Genomic DNA, 13,700 nt, shown 5'->3' on the forward strand with positions numbered 1-13,700 from the left:
GATAGCTGTGACACGGCTGAGTTGGAAGCAAAAGACAAGTATATTTTACCATTTTTAACTGTATTGCAGATAAGTAAAAATGTTCTTCTTGTTCTCTACCTTACAAGAGGTGTAAAAAGAACAAATAATAGGAGAAGCAGTTGAACTTGAGGTTGGGAAATTTATGTAGGAGTTTATCTATAGGACTTTGTAGGTGTTAGAACTTGGTTTACCAAAATACATCCATTGGCTGCTGTCTCTTGAAAGGCTGGATTGAAATTTAATGCGGAAAGCTGTTCCCGATTTTCACTCTGCCATTCACCTGAGCGATAAGCCACTTGGCAACATGTGTCTTATTTTCTTTAACGCATACTTTCATATTCTCTGTGAAACAGGATGTTTCTGATTTTATATATTATTATATATTTTTAATATATTTTATATATTATTATATATTTATCTGACAAGTCTGGCTATAGTACCATCTGAGGGCCAGTGATGAGAAGGTAAAAAGATTGAAAAAAATAAGTCCTTTTGTGATCTAGAAAGCTGCAGAAAAGCTAGAGAGCAGGTTGTCCGTGTTGAAAACTTGTCTAGTGACAAGCATGTTCTTTTGCAGAACTTTGTTTTTTTTTTTTAAATATACAAAAATGATACTCATTTGTCTACAGAGACTGGTAAGATAAATGGCCATTGTTTATTACTGAAGCATAATCCTACAACTGATTTTTCTATAACTGCATAACTTCATTTGTGCAGAGCTCAATCAGAGGTGTAATGGAGTTTATCTCATTTAAGTCATGAGTTTGGGTACTAAAGGAGACTTTTTGTTGCTCTGTGTGGTAATTTTTTCTTCAAAAAGCATTTATAAACATTAATCAAACCCAGTAAGTGTGGTTTTTATCCTTCTTTGCTTTGCAGCCCAGTTTTTAGTTGTAATTTCAAATAATCAACAAAGAAACATTATGTTTCCCTTTTTGTTCATTTGTGTTTTGTTTTTTTTTTTTTCCAGAAGGCCAATCAGACGAAAAATCTGAAAGCAGCAGTGCTGGTGAGTGTGGACACTTTCTCTGAAACACTTAAGTGATGACTTATAACTGCAGCTTTTCAGTTTTACTTTCCAAGAAATTGGTAGCTTAAAAAAAATGGTTCTTTTTGTTATATTTCTTGGGCAGTGTCATAAAATTGACAAACAACTTAATAAACTGTATGCTGTAACCAGAAGCTTAAATTATTAATATTTTTTATTTTAATGGAAAAAACAGAATTATGAAGGAGAGCATTAGAAATGTAATGTTCTTTAGAATGTCATTATGGATTTTTATTTGGTGTTTCTCATCTATTTTTTATGTTCATTGACTCTCATATTAGTTTGGTTTCTTTCCTCTTGGTTGGAAAGTTTGTAGCCAATTTCCAAATCTTTGTTACCTGATTTTAATTGCATAGGCTCATTGCTCAGAAAAATAGTGTTCTCGTATTGTACTTTATTCAAATTTTCTACTGCTTGCAAAAAACTTAAAAATTCTTTGGAAAGAGTCAAAGAAAAATTCTTAGTTCACTTGTGTCACCTACCAGTCACGTGTTAGTCAGTCTAACAATGTCTTAAATGCAGTTAATACTTCTAAGGGTGCTTCCCAAACTGTAGTTGCTCTAGTAAAAATGGTTCTTTGCACCGTTCAAAGAAGTAAATTATTATTTTTTTTTTAATGAAATGGTCAACATGCTTCTATCAGATAAGATATCAGGCAGGCTTAGGAATGTTAAGATTTCGTTTTAGGTCTAAGCTAGTCTGAGCAGGCTTCCTTTACAGCGAGGAGGAAGGAGACAGCTCCGTAAGGCATCTTAGAATGAGACAGGTAGGTGCAAGTGCAATTCCCCAGCAACTGAAGCAGAGCTCTCTTGGGGCTGTGTGATCCTAGGCTGCTCCCCTCTCTTCTGCTAAATCCTGTGGGCTTACATTACTGAAATTGCCTGGTGTTACATGACAGTATCAGAATCTTAGTGTCAAGTAGCATTTAATAAAAATTCCCTTTTTTGCTTTTATGAAAGATGTTTCAAAAATATCACTAATGTACTAGCACGAATAAGCACCAGGGTAAGCAAGAGCCTGTGATCCTGGGAAACTAGACACAGCTAATGTAAAACACATAGACAAATTTCAGGCTTGTTAGCAGAAGGATTACCCGTGATGCATGCAGATTAAATAGTACTGGCACTTGTAAGTAGTCGTGGCAGAGACAGTAGATGGACTAGAAAGAGTCTTATACCCCTGCCCTTCTTAAAAGCAATTCCTAAATATAAGTCTAATGCTAGTGGCCTTTCAAAATGTCTTCTGGAATGTATTTTTTCATACACTGTAATATGGAGATGCCTGTTTCTTCTGTGTGTTGTTTTTTTTTTCATGTATTTGACTTTTATTTGAACTGCATTTCAGTTTCAGCTGATGCCAAAAGTGTATACTTCCATCTTTTTTTTTAAAGGAATTCTTTTTAACATTGAGATGCTTTTTATTGTAGTGGCTTAAGCATGTCAAAAGATTTATGACTAGTTTTAGAAATGTTATATCTATATCCTCCTACTGAATCCAAGGTATATTTCTAGCTTGCAGTTTTCCCCATTGTTAAAACCTGTTCCCTCTGATTATATGGTAATAGTGATGTGACTTTAAGGTGATGAAGGGCTACTTTCTAGAGATTAGTATTTTTGTACCACTTGAACAATGAGACTCACTGATGTGGGATGTCACATTTTAAGCAGATCTTAAGAGTTTAACTTCTGAAATGAGTCAGAATTTTAATATTTATATTGCATTTCTCTGCTGTTTTTTCATTGTAGGCATGTGTGCGTGTTTTTGCTTGGCTTTGGTGTTTTTTTTAATTCTGTTTTGCTTTGGTTTTGCATTTTGAATGATTGAGTTGTCTTCTCTTCACTCTTTCTGTCTCCTCCAAATTGTAGAAGATGACCACATGCTTAGTTGTTTGTACTTTTGCTTCAGTCAGAAGAATGAGCTACTGTATGCTGGGCACTGTTTAAATACACTGACAAGATGAAGCACCGAGCCCATTTCATGGAATTAAGCTGACTGGGGACTCAGCTTCGAAGTGATGGTAGTTGGTTACACTGTGGCATTTAAAGGAAGACCCTTAGCCATCAGTTACAATTATTTGTTTAGAATTTATTTACTTTTTTTCCTCAAATGCATCATGAAAGTTGGATGACCTTTCCCAAACTACCTTTCAAGTAATTCAGCTTACTGAGGGCTCCATTTCACTGCTGATCATCTTGGCCCACGATAAATATTTTTGAGGCAAAGATGATGTCTTTTCTATATTTATTTAGCGTTTTAGAGTAACGAGGCTGCTTTTGGATATTACTGTGATGAAGTTTATGTGTAATTAGAAAGTAACATGAAGAAATGCTCTGATTTACCTCTTTAAACTGTTGCCACATATTTTACATTAGGAGGGTACTACCTTCAGAATTTCTCTTAAGTTATAAATCACCAGTATTATGTATGGTATTTGCAATAACATTTATCATTGGACCAGCATTGCCACAATACTTCATACCATATGGAGGGAGACAACGTGATACTGGTTCAAACCAGAGTTCACGTACCCAGCATCCTGTCCTCAGTGGTGGCCGGGAAGTCTTGAGAAGAGTAAAAGAACAATGCAAAGCATAGCGATGCCTCCCCAGAGTACTTCTTCCAGTCTTTAATGATTTGAAGGTCAGAGAGATGCAGAGCCAGGGGTAATGGTTCTTCTATTTAATAGGCAGGCCTTCATGGATTTTTTCTTCCGTGAAGTATCCCTGTTGGTTTTTGAGCCCATGTAAACTGTCGATATCCATAATACCTTGAATGATGGTAAGGTTACAGTCAAAATATTCAGGAATTAAGATATAACATAAACAAAATAAGAGCTCCTTCTGCATATGCAGTTTGATAATTTGAGATCACTTTTTCCATACAGAGATCCTTAGTACATGTGATAACACTGCTCAGGGAGCCAGCCAGTGCTGGGTTTTGTTGAGTGTAAAAGGAAGGAGCAAATAAGGTGTCAGCTAAAGGAACAAGAAATGAGAATTGGCTCTGCTTTTTCCTATGTGATGCCAAGCAGCAGCATGTACTCTCTGAACAAATAATTTAAATCCAAACGTGTGTATACAGTTCCTGTTTGCTTATGGCTTCTCTTGCACCTACCCGTAAGTGCTGTCAGTGGTGACAGAAGCTGTGAAAACCAAGTGTTTATGCCACTTAAAGTCTGACCTACCTCCCCTCACCCCAAAGTAAAAATACCCAGAAGCTGCTGCCCTGAGCCTGTGTTGTCTTTTAAGAATGGTATGGTAAAGAAGTGTGTTCTTAGTGCGCTTATGCACTGTCCTTGTGGAAGCAAGTTCACTTAAAGTTGCACAGCCAGCAATTAGTATTCTAATATAATACATGTAAATATGATATATTTCATATTATAATGTTGCCTAAGCTTTGAGAACATCATTTTGAAAGCATAGTATTTCTTTCATAGGGGTGTGTGTTTGTTTCAGCTATGTACACAGACCACAGATGCATATTTTTCTTCAAGGATGTGTGTATCAGCCACCGTTACGTGTCCTGAACCTGCTTCTAGCCAATTGCACTCCTATTCTGTATAAATTTCCTCTCTTAAAGTCTTTGACATGAGTTGATAGCAAATAGGGCCATCAGTACTTAACAAGCTTTAGGACAAGGTGTTAGTCATCTCTTCCCCTGTACCTGCTGGTGAGTAATACTAAAGCCTTCTAGTGAGAGGAGAGGAACTGCTGGGACCATTTCTTATTTGATTTTGGGTAGAAGGAATAAATTATCTGAGATACTGCAGACGGTGGAGCATGAACCTAGAATTAACATTTTGCCCACTGCGAATGTACGCGTTTGGCTGCAGACACAAGTATGTAATGCTTGAACTGTCTGTAGATCGCACTTGCTTCATTTTTCGGTGTCACGACAAAGAATTTCAGGTATTGATTATACATACGTTGGTATACTTAAAATTCAGTGTAAGCACTTTGCTTAATGCTGAACAGCATTGCAGTGAAGTCAGCAAGTTTTTGTTAAAGGCACAGAGTTCTTACGGTATGACACAACTGCATGAAGCTGCAAAGTGCACACTTGATTTCATCCACTTCAAAGCAATTAATGTATATTAATTGTACTTCAAAAGCAAAATTTAACTAAGGACAGAAATGATCATCAGGAGGAGCAGAGCAGTAATTCTTAATTTGAAAACTAGCGCAAATCTCAGTGTTGAAGATAATTACAGAATCTGCCATTTTCAAGCTGCAGAAAGAGTTTTTGTCTTGGAAATTAAACTTTTCTGTTGGCAGATAAATGCAACAAAACTTAAATAACGGACTTCTTGGTAGTATTCCAGGAGTCGTAATCAGTAATGAGGCTCCATTTGTTGCTGTTAAAACAGATAAAGACGCAACCATTCCTGCGTTATGGTATGTGTAGTTGAAGGCTATCATCCTGGTTATAATAGATAGTCTGGAGAATTAAGGAGGGTGCACTGGTAGAACAGCAAAAAAGGACCTACAATTTATTGTAGGTCAACACTAATTGGAACTAATTTTTTTAAGAAACTTGCATAAATATTGCCATTAATGTCTATTTATTTTAGAATACTGTATGAATATTCTAATATTTGCTTGACTGAGCAGTCCTGATGTATTTAGCTTGCAGTCATCTTTCTTTTGATTGCATTTATGTTTTGTCTCAATAATAATCCATTTTTTTAAAAAAGAAACTAAAGAAAAAAGTCATGCATCCTGTGAAGTGCTTCACGGCTTTCAGTACAGGCCCGTAATTTTGCCATGCAGTCTCTATCCTGAGAACAGAATCACAGAGTTGTAGGGGCTGGAAGGGACCTCCAGAGCTCACCGGGTCCAGCCCCCCTGCCAAAGCAGGTTCCTGAGAGCAGGCTGCCCAGGTAGGTGTCCAGACGGGCCTTGAATATCTCCAGAGAAGGAGACTCCACAACCTCCCTGGGCAGCCCGTCCCAGTGCTCCGTCACCCTCACTGTGAAGAAGTTCTTTCGCATGTTGGTGCGGAACTGCCTGGGCTCCATTTTGTGGCCGTTGCCCCTTGTCCTGTCCCCACAGACCACTGAAAAGAGGTTGCCCAAATCCCTCCATCTCCCACGCGTAAGATCTTTGTGACTCTCAAGGAATCCCAGGAATTTCAGCCATGTCTGGGGTTGCAGATGATGACTCCACAAGTTGTTTTTTGTCTTCTGTGAGGGATTTTGCCGCTTATTGGAGTTCACCCACCTACCAGCACGATCGCATCGGGTGTGCTCCATCCTCAGCCTTTTGCCGTGCTACGGGACTAAACCAGAGCCTTGAGTGGTCGCGGATCAAAGGGGCAGAGAGAGATCTCATGCTTGCTGCTGTGGCCAGTACAAGGCTGGTGTGTAGCAGCTGTAAAGCTAGCAGGAGGCAGTTTCAAATAAGAGGTGGTTCTGCGCTCAGAATGTAATTAAGCTATTGAATTGCCTGCCAGAGGATGTGTACGTGAAGATGAGGTATGCTAAAGGCTTACAGGGCTTTAGAGGAGACCACAGAGGTACTGAAGGGCAGTAAGGCTGAGAAGACGTCTGGTTTGAGAGAGCCCAAGCCCCAAATACCTGGTAGCTGGACATGTGTCTAGGGTGAGAATCATGTGTTTGCTCTGTCCTCAGGCCTCTTGGCGGGTATCTGCTTTCAGCCACGGTGCTGGGATCCAGATGCTGATCTGACCCAGTATGCCTGATTCCCAGGCTCTGCTTTTTTTTTTTCCTGTTTGTTTTTTTCCAGTTTATCTAGGTGTCCAGTGAGCACATTTTCCTCCCAAGTCTCTGCCTGAATTTTTAAGTAATGGGCTTGTGATAAGCTTTAATAATCTTTTCTTTTCTCTCCCTACTTACCACGAAGTGCTTATGCCATTTTGCAGTGAGGAAGAAGAAACTCTGCATAGCTTAGTAGCCTTAACCACTTAAATTAATGAGCAGGTTCAACATGGATGTAACTTCTGAGGGGAAAGGCGGTGAAGGCAAAGCCAAGAGCAGCCCTTCTAAGGCTGTGCGTAGTCACTCACCTCTACCTTAGCTAGCAGCAGATGCGAGAGCACAGGAGACTGCAGTACAGTAGGACCTCAGCTTTCTGTGTGCCTGAGTCTGGGAACAGTCTAGCAGAGCTCATTTGGTGCTTTCCCAGAGCTACAAGGCTTTTCCAGCCCCAGCATCTTGCCAACAGGAGCAGTGTGTGGCTGTGCACATTGTCTTCCACATGCAGGTTGTCTTGGGAATTTCTGCACCGTAATCTGTGGGCAAGCCCTAAAACCCTCATCTGTGCACCGCAGAAGAGTATTATCCAGGTGGATTTTTAATGTCCTGTGAGAAGGCATAAAGCAGTTTATACGTTAGATTTCTGCACTGTAGGGAAAGAACATGACTTGCTATTCATTTTAGAAAATGTGTAGGAAATATCACAGGACCTGGCAGTGCTGCCGGCCTTAGATGAAGTCAGCTGGTAACCTGAGGGTGCCTTTTTCTCTGTTTAGCTGATTCTTATCTGCCTGGCTTGCAGGACCTTTAATTTGTTTCCTATGAGATTACCAGGTTCAGATTGAGGAAAATGTACTGCTTTATCCCTAATGCTTGCCAAAGGCTTTATTTAAGTAGGAAAGAGGCAATAAACGACTGGGTTTGGTGTTACAGTTGCTTATTCTGTTTACGTTTTTTGATGCTTAGGCTGTTCATTGCTAGTTTGTTTGCTTAATTTTTCCTTCCTAATTGAGAGAGTCTGTACCCACCTCTGACCTGTTGGGTTTTTTATTCATCTGTTCACTGTGGTACAAAATCAAGAACCTTCTTTGAGTTAACAAGCAGCTTTCTGTGGAGCTACAGCAGTAGCTTTATAGCTTGATATTTTTCTGTTAAATAAAAAAAATGTATCTTTCCATTCCTCTTATTGCTGCTGCTGAAAAAAAAAAAAAAGAAAATTGTCCTTCTGAAATGTGATGCACGAAAAGCCAAAAGAGAATTATTAATAGTAGTAATTTCAAGATAATTAGACTTAGTTATTTGTGTTGTTCAACCTCACTGCTGTCCTGTGCCTTCTCCATCAACCCAAGGCCCCGAGGTGACAGTCACTCTCACGGAGTCCTTCTACCCTCCTCGGCCCTGGTGCTCAGGTATCATGAGCTGTCTCACTGCACTGCCTCCTCCCAGCCCTCGCTGCTCGGGCAGCCTAGCACCGCAAGCTCTAGCAGCCCCCGTGGAGCCTCATCTTCCTGGAGCTGCAGCTTTCCCTTGCAAGCGGCCTTGGATTTTAAAACCCGTTGTCATCTCCTTGGTCTTTGGTCTTCATCTCCAAAAGCTCCTGCAGCTGGTGAGGTGCCACCCTCCCTAAAGAGGATGCTGGTTCTTCTTTCGGTGTCAAGAGGGTGGTGGTAGTGGAAGTATCCTGGAAAAGCATAGGGATCTAGGTTTTCAGGTAACTGAAATAATGCTTGGAATGGAACTCTAGGAGCCCCCTTTCAACGTCCAGAAAGATTGTGGGTTCCATGAATGCTCCATAAACCTATTGTATTCCCAAAAGGTGTAACACCAGTAACCAAGGCAATGCTGTACTTATTTCTAGCATTATCACAGGTTTACAGACCTTCAGAATGGCTTCATTTTTAAGTCATCTTCTAATTGCTTGGTTTTTAAACCTCAACGTGCTGAACTTGCCTGTCTCCGTATAATAATGTTTTAAATGAGTGGCTGTTGTTTACGGCTATAATTATTGTACCAGTTTCATGAATGTTTTTGTTTCGGAAGCAGCAGAACAGTACTCCTTTTTGAAGCTTAAAATGAACAAATGTGGTGTTAAATGATAATGGCAATGATGTTAAGCTGTTACCAGTGCAGATAGAAACAGCTTTTTTTGTAGACTGTTGCTTTTAGCTGTGTGGTACTCCTACTACGCGCATTTTTAGGAGGAGAAGTCAACTGTCTAGTTCTGCAGGATATTATGCAATTTCTTTCAGAAAGAAAGGCAAGCGTGTTTTCTTTTTCAGAATGCTTGCTCATCCGAGTTCCTCAGGTGCCGTTATACATCTCCCTCCTACCGTCTTTGCCGTGCTGCTTATTTTCTGACATTTTATTGTGTGAATGGTGATTTAGAGAGGCAGTGTTTTGAGACAGTGTTCTGTGTGATACCCCAGTGCATGGTACTTACAGAATGGCCATTTCAAAAGAAGTTGAAAACCGTAATGTTTTCTGATCTTAAATGTCTTGTACCTTATCAGTTGCTTTTGTTTCAACCTAACCACTTATGCAAACCTACCTCTTCATATGAAGATACCTTCTTTTTTTGTTTTTAACTAGTAGTCACTTTCCTGTCAGTCTATGAATTCCTGCCCTGTGTTATAGGACAGGAGACAAGACTGAGGTTAGGTAATAGTTATTCATCAAAGATGAATTAATTCTTGCCTGAGAAAATGATGTTTATTTTATCATAGACCCAAATGAACCTGCCTCTCCCATCCCTGTTCCTCATTCATTATTTGAATCAGGACACCATGACCCTTCTACTTAAATAAACAAAGTAATGGATGAGGCACTTCCATTATTAAATTGCAATAATTCTTGCACGTCCTTATTCTGCTTGTATGCTAGCAGGGAGGGAACCTGAGTTCCTTAATGTCCTTCCATCTTATTGAATGGAAACCTTGCAATGCTTGTAAGAAAGAGGTGAAAATAACAATGTCACTGATTGCTGCAAATGAGGTTGTGATTTTTTTTTTTTCCTTTTAGGATCTAAATAAATATTATCTATGTTAGTAAAAAGGTAGCCAGTTGTCACACAGTCATAACAAGTACAAATGCAAGAATACAGTTAAAAATGAGACGCAAGTATGTGGAAATGGTCAGTAAGGCAGTTCGGATGCTGTGAAACACTGGTCACGGGGCAAACAGGTACTGGCAGTAGGGAGATGAGAGCTGTAACCTGGCCTTGATGCACAGCCTGCGTGTTTCGCAGCATCAAGGCTCTCTGTAGAGACCACTCTAGAAGTGGCTGGTGATGAAGTGACTGGCTCTAGAAGTCTCTGGGCAGTGAGCTGTTGGAGCCTGGCAGAATACTTCAGGGGAGCATCACATAGGTTTCTCTGCTTCCTACGTTTTTTCCTAGGCACCTGCTTTTGGCTACTGTCTTCACTTACTTGCCTTCTAGGAGAGGGGAAGGTCAGAGGGTCAAAAATGGGAATCATGACCAGAGTTACGAAGGCATGGAAACAGAGTTCACAGTCACTGGGAATACCGGGCAAAGACAGATCTTAGCCTGACCTAGTGGAGCCACTGGGAGGTTTTGTCCTCACGTAGAAATAAACCAAATAGGTGATTACTGTGATAGCATACTGCCAAGTGTGATAAAACAGCTGTTGCTTGCTCCCCCACCAATGGAAAGTATGGGCACGCAAGTGTGGGAGGAAGCAGTACAATGTGTGTTTTGATCAATTTAACATCAATGTATATGTATTTTTTTTTTCCATGAGCAGTCATTCAGAGAACTCACAGGGGCCAGAAAGTTTTTCCTGCAGTGTGTGTTGATCACCCCTGCCTTCAGCTCCCTGTCCTTTCTCAATTGTCCACTTGATGGCCCTTTTTCTCACCCAGGAAAGCAGGCAGGGAGGCAAGTAGAGGTGTTCTAGGGTGAGAACAGATTGAAGCCCCTCCTTGGGGAAGGGGAAGTTACTTTTTATTCCTACCACCGCAATTGAAGGTAATTCACAGAAATTATAAAAATTATAGTTCCTACATGATACTTGCAGGGTTATACTGGTAAGTCATTGTGATTCAGCTCTTAATGAAAGAGGAATAGAAGTACTTGCATGTATATCGTATTCAACGTAATGTTGTTAAAACAGCTGTTAGTATTCCTGACTTAAGCACTTGATTTTGCACCTTTATCATTGTCATAGCAGTATTAAATATGCAACTTATAACTGTAAAGACAAGGCAGAAAAGGTAACCATACTGTTTAACTTGCTTCCTTTTCTGGCAACCCTACAGTGTTGTAACACAAGCACCCACCTGAGTGAACATATGCAAAATGTATTTGTTATATTAAATATTTATGGAGTGTAGAGGAAACATTATGGAAGCTTTATGTGGTCATTTTGTTTATATATAAAAGCAAGACACTGCTATCCTGGTTTGATAAATTATTCAAGTTTGTAGCTAGATCAAAGCATGTGATTGAACAAAACCACAAATACATTGAATTATATCAGCTACCATGCGAACTGGGAAGGGAATGATTTTGTTATCCTCATCTTCCTTCTGTTTCTGCTGTGTGATTCGAACAGCTGAGTGAGGTGCCTTCAGTCGGAGATAGCACACAAAAATTCCAAATCCTGCCACTTGTACAAACACATGGGTGCCCATGAGAATGGGAAAAGAAGTCAAGATTGAAATTGGTATTACAGCAGATGACTACGTGTGCCATAGACATCAGTGTTATTTACACAGAAATAAAAAAAAAATGTAGTGTAAAGTATTTAATGTAATTAATCACTGAATTTTAAATAACTAAAATAAAACAGTACCTTTTTTTTTACATAAGAGTAGATATGTACACTTCTCACTTCAAAAATAAAAGAAAAAGTTTTCAAATGCTCTTTTTTTTTTGTAAATTAAGATGGAATTAGGTACTCTGAACCAAACGCCTGGCAAATGAAAGCCTTCCAGTAAATCTTGTAAGAATAACTACAGAATTGTCTTAAAAGATATTTCAGGTGTTTTGAATTTTACCTGTGATTACCAGCTTGTGAATAGCTTATATTCCAAAAGTGTTTCCTAGAACAAATGCAGAATTGTCAAATTCTCTGCTGCTTTTTCATGGGTGAAGTCATGCTACGGTGAGCAAGTGGTACTGCTTTCTGATACGACGGTGCTAACGGTTCCTAAGAGCCCAACTGAAAGGCAAGCAACCACAGAAGATTTTTATTAATTGTTTGGAATCGAAATTGATTTTATTCTTTTTTTTTTCTTTCTTTTCAACTGTAATGGCAATTTAAATCTCAGTCAAAAATTAATTATAACTGAAGGTTATAACCAAAAGCATTTAAGTGAAAATGGATGATGTGACATCTGAGGAGCAACAGCCTCCTCCAGGCTTTGTGCTCATACAGGCTGTGTATTTGACAGCAGTGAGAGCATGCTTCTTTAAAACTTGGAGATTAGTTAAGAAGCTTGTTAAGATTGTCTTGTCACTTTTTTTTTTTCTCATTTAGAGAAATGAGCCCTAAAAGGGCTTTTCATGTCATCGTTCTGTGTGATGGTATTTCTAGTTCTTGTCCTAGGAGATCAGCAGGAACTTGAAATTCTTTCAGGTGAGCTTTCACATTTACTTTCTGCAGAAGCCTGAGAGATTGTTTTAGGTACAAGATCAGTGGTTAATGAGAATTTTTGAAGGCACCACTTCGAAAACAATTTATTGTGGTGTGTGGAAGGGAAGGAGGGAGGATCATGAAGTACACAGTGATAGAGTTCTAGCTTGAAGGGCCTAAGAGTATAAAAGAGGTGAGTATGTAAAGAATTGTATTTTCCTATAAATCTTTTGTAGATGGTTAATGTACATGGACAAACTCAGAGAAGTTCTGGGACACGCAAACTCTTCTTCAGTTTGCGTGCCTGAAATTTATGATGTGATTTTTAAATGGTTTGGGAAAGTTCCTCTTAAAAGTACGTATTTTCTGATCCTTAAGTTTGCAATGTAGAGAGGATAGAAAAGTTTATAGTTTCTAGTCTGTGGGTATTCTGGAGAGACTGGACTTCCCCACTTGATAAAATCATAGTGGATTGTTTTCCAGTCACTGCTGCCTGGTCTCCCTCTGTGAATTTATCTCCAGCAAGGGACCCAGTTACCAACAGTCATTGTATGTTACAAGTGAACTGGGGTTTCACATTGATGGATAAAGGGACATTGAGTTTGTATTCCCAGTCGCTATTACTGAAAATGGATTTGTTCCCTCTAAAAGCCAAGAGAAAATTGTTTTCAGCCTATCAAATGTTAGCTGTTTTCCTCAGTTCTCACTTCTATTATGGATTGTAGTGCATTTTACTTGGACAGTCTTCATGTTTATTCCCTTTTTTCTATATAAAATTAATATTCTGGGAAAGTTAAGAAACTGCTTGGTTGGATTTTCTGTCTTTAATGGTATTTTACTTGAATTTTGGTTTCATTTGAGCTGTGAGTGATGGTAGAGTCCAGTGACAGACAAAGCTTAAACTTTGAGTTAGTGCAGCTTCTTTTTGTGTGGCGTGTTGATTTTTCAGTCGGCTTTTGTGGAGTGACTGGTTTGTAATGCTTGCCGTTAAATTAGAGCTGTTCCGTCAAAGCTATTAAAACCTTGTTTAAAATATAAATTAGCAGATTTGATAAATTGTGAAGATGAGGAGAAAGAAGATATTTATTCTATTACTTATATTCATGCATCTTAAATGCCAGCAGGTGGTCTATTCAAAACTAATACTGCTAACTGCTTTTAGAAAGCTATTGTGCAAAGCAAGGGCTCTGTTAATTGCCTTCTTTATGAACACCAATGATTAGTAGAAAATAGTAACTTGAGCATTGTAGGATGTCATTATTGGAAGCCTGTTAATGTGAAACTTTATACCAAACATTTTTATTAGCCATCTGATAAATATATG

General features: G+C 39.1%; 1 protein-coding gene across 1 annotated transcript in view; it reads left to right on the forward strand.

The window, feature by feature from the left end:
• The window catches only part of GTF2F2 (general transcription factor IIF subunit 2), a 93,499-nt gene that overhangs the window by 15,940 nt on the left and 63,859 nt on the right, over positions 1-13,700 (forward strand). Inside the window, exon 5 of the mRNA XM_083828447.1 lies at positions 992-1,030. Within this exon, the coding sequence (XP_083684573.1) occupies positions 992-1,030 (39 nt within the window). The remainder of the gene's footprint in view (positions 1-991; positions 1,031-13,700) is intronic.

This window comes from Anser anser (genome assembly GCF_964211835.1).
Source record: "Anser anser genome assembly, chromosome: 1".
In the NCBI taxonomy this organism is placed as follows: Eukaryota; Metazoa; Chordata; class Aves; order Anseriformes; family Anatidae; genus Anser; species Anser anser.